The sequence below is a fragment of the Myodes glareolus genome, chromosome 8 (genome assembly GCF_982192425.1).
Source record: "Myodes glareolus chromosome 8, mMyoGla1.1, whole genome shotgun sequence".
Classification (NCBI taxonomy): domain Eukaryota; kingdom Metazoa; phylum Chordata; class Mammalia; order Rodentia; family Cricetidae; genus Myodes; species Myodes glareolus.
The window spans coordinates 99,352,051-99,359,552 of NC_142033.1; the positions used below are offsets into that span (position 1 = coordinate 99,352,051).

At 46.0% G+C, this 7,502-nt stretch overlaps 1 protein-coding gene across 1 annotated transcript in view; it reads right to left on the reverse strand.

Annotated features, from left to right (window-relative positions):
* Cimip6 (ciliary microtubule inner protein 6) overlaps positions 1-4,213 on the reverse strand; it is a 48,412-nt gene extending 44,199 nt beyond the window's left edge. The window contains exon 1 of the mRNA XM_048427576.3: positions 4,086-4,213. Within this exon, the coding sequence (XP_048283533.3) occupies positions 4,086-4,108 (23 nt within the window). The 5' untranslated portion in view covers positions 4,109-4,213. The remainder of the gene's footprint in view (positions 1-4,085) is intronic.
* Between the last annotated feature and the right edge of the window lie 3,289 nt (positions 4,214-7,502).

Consider the following 7,502-nt stretch of genomic DNA (forward strand, 5'->3'; position numbering starts at 1 on the left):
GACTGAACATTGTGAATGTAATTACTATTTGATCATTGTATATATTTTTACTCTGTTAGAGTTAAAGCTTTTCCTTTTAATTTAGACAAAAGGGGGAAGTGTTGTGTGAGAGAGAATAGCTGTGATTTCTGTGGAAAGAGAGGAACTCAGGATGAATCTAGGTGTGTCAGGATATGCCAGGAAGACATGGGAGGAGTTGGTTGCACAGGTACTGAAGAGAGGTAAAGAGCCACGTGCAGAATGTAGATGAATAGAAATGGGTCAATTTAAGTTATAGGAGCTAGTTCAGAACAAGCCTAAGCTAAAGACCAAACTTTCATAATTAATAAGAAGTTTCTATGTCATTATTTGGTGGCCAGTGGTCCAAAGAAAGTCTAACAAGAAAGACCAGCTATGCATTATTAAATCAACAACGATAACAACAATAACAATGATTCCAGATTTATAGTGAAAAATGGAACTTATACACAACTCTTAAAATATAGCCCTACCTTACTTCAAATCAAAGCCAGCCCATCCTTTCTGTTGTGTCATTTTTCAATTAAAATCCTCAAACGGATTTCCATTGCATTTACAATAAAATCCGGTGGCCTGATCATAGCTAGTGAGCCAGCTAATTTCTCCAACCTCATCAAAGCATCTCTGTCCCCATTTTCCCTTCTCTCTTCTCCTTATGGCACCTGCTCATGTTCTTGCTTACCGGTGCTCTTTCCTAGTCCCCTGAGCAGCTGAAAAGTTACCTCCACTGACGCTTCCTGTATCTCCCTCCCCACGATTCTCTAGGCGTGGACAAGCTTTCCACGGCTTTTACTGTAACTCAAATTGCATTCAAGTAGTTCTTTGTTTTCAGCGAGCAGCCACCAGACACACCCTTACGAATCAGTAAGTTCCATGCAGTGGGGACTATTTCGGTTGATCACTGTTTGCCCGAGGCCCAGGTGCGTGCCCTGTTTATGTCGCAGTGTTTACATACTTCAGGTGAGTGCACTAGAATTGTTATCCATTCTGGCTTTGTTGTAGCTGTATACCTTTATACACCTTTAACCCTCTCTCTTCTCCACATAAAAACACTACTCAGAGTCTGTGATTTCAGTTCCTTGCTTCATAACGAAGATGCCTCTGCAAAGGATTTAGAAAAGCTGGTTACCGGGAAAGTATCTTCTAACATGCTTCTAGTACGTTCCCAGAGATGCAGATTTATCTAAAACTTTTGACTTTCCAGTTAGTTAATTTGTGACTGTGAATGCCTTGGTGATGCGGGAGAATTGTCTGTATTCTGTCAATCATATTTTAATAAAACGCTGATTGGTCAGGCAGGCAGTATAGGTGGGAAAACCAGACAGGAAGTAGAGGTGATGCAATGAGAACAGAAGAATTCTGGGAAGCAAGGAGGTTCCTCAGCCACTCCTGCGCAGACCACTGAAGAAGCAACATGTAAGCTGCCCCCGCTGGAAAAGGTACTGAGCCATTATGGCTAACATAGATAATGATAATGGAGTAATATAAGTTACAAGGACTAATAAGAAGCCTGACCCAATGGGCCAATCAGTTTATAATCTTATGGAGTCCTGTGTGTGATTTTCCTTGGGAGTTGCCAGCTTTGGGGTACCGGGTGAGACAGATACCCCAACAAGCCGGCCCCTCATGTCACACCTTGGCGTCAGTTTTTCCCCATCTGTTGGCTGTAACCCAGCAGCACAGTTGTACTAGGATTAGATCCTTGAAGGGAGAACTACGGATGGTGGCTTACATGTGGACGCATTCACTGAGATCTGCACTGCATGGTATGATTGACTATAGATAACAAATAAATGTGAAATCCATGGCTCTGTAGTAGCATCTTTGCACAAGGAAAATACAAACAAAACACAAATGTGCCTGAGACCCTAGGTCCTATACCAGCAAGGCAAACAATAGCAAAAAACAAAAACAAAAGCAAACAAACAAACAGTAGTTAGGTTTGATTGGAATCCCAACTCTTCCATTTAATATCTAAGGTTCCATTCCTTTATTTATATCAGAGAGCAATAGCTATTGTGAAGGATTTGAGAGGAAGAAAGGAAGAATCATGCTTAAATCATTCAGCAGGTCTTTTCTTGCCCAGTGCCGCACGAGGCACTGAGGATACACAGGAAGAAAACAGGTGAAATTCCTGTCTTCACAGGGCTTACGATCTAGTGGCGGCGGATGGGAAATAAAACAGTCTGTTAGACTGTGTCACATGGTAAGGAAGAAAAGACATGCATGTATGTAGAAAGAGAGACTGCATATTTAGGCAGGGCGGGGGCTGTATTGTGAAGGTGGTAATTGAAAAAAGATAGGGAGGGATGGGCACAACTAAGTGGGTATTTGAGGAAAGACCATTCCAACAGAGCCAACTGTAACTGCCAGAACTCTGTATCAGAAATGTACCCCTCTTTAAGACATGAAGTGTGGTCTCTAAAGTAACAGCCCTGGTACCTGTGGTGACCTTGGCAAACATAGGGATCTGTAGGTGTAATTTGCCCTCTAATCTCAGAGGCTTGTGTCTAGGGACCTGTTTCAGTTAGTTCTCTAGCTGGCCCACAGTAAGAGCGGGTGTTCTAACAGCACAGACTTCACTTTGGGAGCAGGCATCACATCTCTCCTACTGGCTATACTACCTCCAAGGCACAGGCCACCACCCGAAGGCCTTGTTAAACAGGAGATTGTGGGGGTCCCAGGGTTCCTGATTCAATGTGTTTGGTGCCAGGAGACCCCAAGAGATTTCATTTCTGCACATTCTTAGGTGATGCTGATGCTTGTCCGGGTGTGGGTGTCACTGTAAGGATCACCAAAGGTCATGGCTCGCAAGTGAGCTGCATGCGGGAGCAGAGTCCTCTCAGAGAAGGCAGTAGCTTTGAAGGTGGCACACAAGTGACCTGCTCCAAATTTTTTTTAGAGGTCGTCTTGAGAAGATATCTTAATTAAGGGAGCCATTTTAGGGTTGGAAAGAGACTTGGCTCTAGAGGGTTTCCCAGGTGTCCAAGGGAATGTCCTCAGCTAGGTCCTTGGGCAGCAGAGGAAAGGGTGCCTGAACTGGCCTTTTCCCATAACCACACTGATAATATCTTGCATATCACCATAGAACCTTTATCTGGCGATGGATGGAGATAGAGACAGAGACCCACACTGGAGCACTGGACTGAGCTCCCAAAGTCCAGATGAAGAACAGAAGAAGGAAGAACATGAACAAGGAAGTCAGGACCGTGAGGGGTTGGTCCACCCACTGAGACAGTGTGCCTGATCTAATGGGAGCTCACCAAGGCCAGCTGGACTGGGACTGAACGAGCATGTGATCAAACCGGACTCTCTGAATGTGGCTGACGATGAGGGCTGGCTGAGAAGCCAATGATAATGGCACTGGGTTTTGATTCTATTGCATGGACTGACTTTGTGGGAGCCTGGTTGGTTTGGATGCTCACCTTCCTAGACCTGGATGGAGTGGGGGAGGGCCTTGAACTTCCCACAGGGCAGGGTACCCTGACTTCTCTTAGTACTGGAGAGGGAGGGAGAAGTGGGAGGGAAAATTGGAGAGGGGAGGAGGTGGAAATTTTTAATAAAGAAAGAAAGAAAGAAATTTTTTAAAAAAGAGGACGTCTTGAGAAGTCTGCGGAGAGACTAGGGAAGCAAAGTGATGCCCATATCCATGAGAAGCTGGTACCTGACACTGGGTGAGGACAAGAGAGGAAGTGATGAACAACAGGAGAGTGGATAATTTTAAAAGTAAGGCCCACAGAATTTACCTATGCGTTAAACGTGGAGTGTAAGGAATGATTATTTCAAGATGGCCTCTTAGGCTAGGTGATGCGCGTAAAGTCTCTGGCACACAGTATGTGCTCAGTAAATGGTACATTTAAAAAAAAAAATATACAGTAATCACTCAACCCCGGGAAAGCAGCGTGAGAAACCTTTTGGATGAAGTGTGTGACCTGGATCATAGGTGCTGAGCCCCTCCTTGGGCCTGGATCATAGGCGCTGAGCCCCTCCTTGGGTCTCGCTTAACATTTTGCAAGAAAGAAAAGGTTTTCAGAAGGGGAAACAGAAAGCCGAACCCTGGAACTTACTGCTGTTTCTCCTTTCCCTCCATGGCCCCCTTCGGCCTGGCACGTGGCAGCCAGGAAGGTCTGGAGAGAACACTGACCAACCCTTGCTCCAGAGCGTGGCCACTGTGACTCCAGTGTTGCTAAGCGACACAGCCTCAGGAGAAGCTGCAAGGGGTTGGGGACTGTGCGCAGGCGTGGTAAGAGAGTTCTGCAGGGTGTTCGCAGTCGGGCGGGGCTGGCCCCCGAGCCGGAGGGAAAGAGCCCGAAAGTCTCTAGTTCCTATCTCCCGCCTCGGGTTGGACGACGAGTTTAAACCTAACCAATCCTAGAGCCGTGTAGAGTCAGCCTAGCGGGGACCGGGCTGGTCTTGAGGAGTGAGTAGGGATGACTTCCAGGCCTCCCCGGCCGCCTGGGAAACCTGCTTTCCAAGAGCCTTTCTGCGCGCTGTGCAAGTCCTGATTCCCATAGGGAAGCTTGGCAGCCACTTTACCGTGGTTTATGACAGAATCTCTGTCGCCAGACCTTTGGCGAGCTTTAAAATAGAACAAAGGAACGCTCCCTGCAAATGAGGCTCCCTGTGGTGCGTGCATCTGCCCTGTCAGAGCGGGGTTTCAGGGTGGGTGCAGAGGAAGGCAGGTTTTGGCAGTTGGCGGTCAGACTAGCATGTCTGCATTTCCCCGAAGAGCAAGCTCTGGGGTGGGGTGGGAGGAACCTGACGTTCACCTTGGCCCTGGAATTTCTTACTTCATTTTACCATTGCTTCCCAGTTTCCACTACCAAAGCCAAACGTCTTTGGCACATGCGATAACTGAAGTGTTTTCCTGCATAGAGAAGGAAATGGGATTAGAGAGGTTTCTGTTGAATAGAGCTCTGCTGTGTATGAGGAGTGTGTGTGATCATGGGAAGCCGAAGTCAGCTTGCATATTTATATTCGCTTGAGACCGGTGTGGGCTAGTGGAGATTGCCCTTAGACCTTTGTATGCACGTCCTAAGGTCCCGTCAGGCTTAGGAAAATAGATTGTAGATAGATTTAACATTGCGCAACTTACATACTCGAGCGTGGACTGTGTTGTTAAAAAGCTGGAAGGGTGTGTACGTGGTGGTGGTGTGTGTGTGTGTGTTTCTGGAGGAGGGAGTGGGTGGTAAGCAAATATGAGGGAAGTGTACGTGGGTTGGAGAACAGGAAAGCTAGGAAGGGAGGGGTCCTAGCGCACATTTGTTGAGCCAGGCATTCAAATTCACACTGAGATGCTTAGTTTTATCGTTAACAGTCAAACTGACTAGGCACATAGGTCCTGGGAGCAGCAGGTGCTTGAGTTATGGCTCCATCTTACAAGCTTGCCCTTAGAGAAGACATTTAGAATCTCGGAGCCTGAAGTTCTTCATTCACAGAATCAGGAAACATCTAGTATAGATGGTTTAATAGATGCAGAGTAGATGGTTTAATAGCTAGCATTACTTTGTACTGCTTTATCAAGTCATGTGACCTGTACGTGGTGCCGAGGGAGCTTTTCAGTCATAAAGATGGATGAAGTTAGGTTGTTTGGAGGAAAATGGATACAAGTAGAGATACAGTAAGTGAATTAAGCCAGTCTCAGGCAAAATTAATGCGTTTTCTCTCCCTTGTGGTTCCTACATTTTACATAGTTACCGCACACCATGTATGCATAAAACAAAAGTAGAGATAAAATCATCTAACTGATGACCATGTGGGGATGAGAAAAAGGGGGGTGCGGAGGTACAGGGGTGCATGTGATAAACACACAATATAAACCTGAACAAACTGTGTGGGTGCATGTGTGATCCCTTGCATTCCCACACAGATGCCAGAGGAGCACGTCATGTGTCTTCCTCTGAAGACAAGGCAATAAAGCCCTCCTGCTTGTTACCTCGAGACGGGACTTCACATCAACCAATAAGAAACTCACTGATTTGGGTGTTGGCTGGCCAAAGGGCTCCCAGGATCTGCCAGTCTGCACCCCCAGGACTGTGGTTACAGGAATTACATCCATACTATATTTTTATATGGGTGCTAGGGATTTGAACTTGGGTCCTTTGTTTACACGGGAAGCACTCTTGCACACTGAAACATCTTTCCCAGGCCCACTGTATGAATTTTTGTTTAATTAAAAGATCATGCCTACCACGAGGCAGTTACAATCTTAAGGGGCTAAACCATTCAGATAGGAAAACTTTGACAATAAAACTGCAATGATATCTAACAAGCATTATATTAGTTAATCGACAGTTATGGGTATTGCCTTTCAGTGCTGATGATAATATAATATTCCAACCATCCTTGGTGCTTTCTCTAGGAAACTGCACCTTATGATTCAATAGTAATTACTGACTTGTTTATATAGAAAGTTCTGAACCTGCTGTTTGTTGTTCTGCTTCCTTTTCATTGTTTGCTCTTTGAGGGGCCCACCACTGAGCTCCCAAATAAACACACATGGAGTCTTAGGAATGCCCGGCCTTAGCTTGGCTTATTTCTAGCCAGCTTTTCTTAGATTAACCTTTCGCCTCTGGGCTTTTACCTTTCTCTTACTTCTGTATGTCTTACTTTAACTCCTGCTCCATGGTTGGCTGTGTAGCTGGGTGGCTGGCTGTGTAGCTGGGTGGCTGGCTGTGTAGGGTGGCTGGCTGTGTAGGGTGGCTGACTGTGTAGGGTGGCTGGCTGTGTAGGGTGGCTGGCTGTGTAGCTGGGTGGCTGGCTGTGTAGGGTGGCTGGCTGTGTAGGGTGGCTGACTGTGTAGGGTGGCTGGCTGTGTAGCTGGGTGGCTGGCTGTGTAGCTGGGTGGCTGGCTGTGTAGCTGGGTGGCTGGCTGTGTAGCTGGGTGGCTGACTGTGTAGGGTGACTGGCTGTGTAGGGTGGTTGGCTGTGTAGGGTGGCTGGCCCCTAGCATCCACTCTCCTTGTTCTCTCCTCCCTCTCTCCTTCCTCTCCCTTCCAGATTTCTCCTTCTACTTATTCTCTCTGCCTGCCAGCCCTGCCTATCTTTTCTCCTGCCTTGATTGGCTGTTCAGCTCCTTACTAGACTATCCCGTGTTTTAGACAAGCAAAGAATCATAGAGTTAAACAAATGCCTCTTAAACAAAAACAACACATCTTTAGATCACTAAACAAATGTTCCAGAGCATAAACAAATATAACACACCTTCAAATAATATTCTGCAACAATTATTAGTGGTTTCTTTCTCATAACTAATTGACCTAATTCTCTGTGCTGTGCATTCTCAATCATAAAATCACAGGCACCCAGATTACCATCCTAACAATCTTTTCTAGATTCAAAAATAGTGTGATTCTGCTGTCAATTTACGTCTGAGACAATCGATGACCATTATCCTAAATGATAGATGTGTCATTCCGGATAGGAGGTAGGTCTCAACAAAGAATGATCCAAAGTCATCTAGTTACAAGTAATGTCAGGTTAAA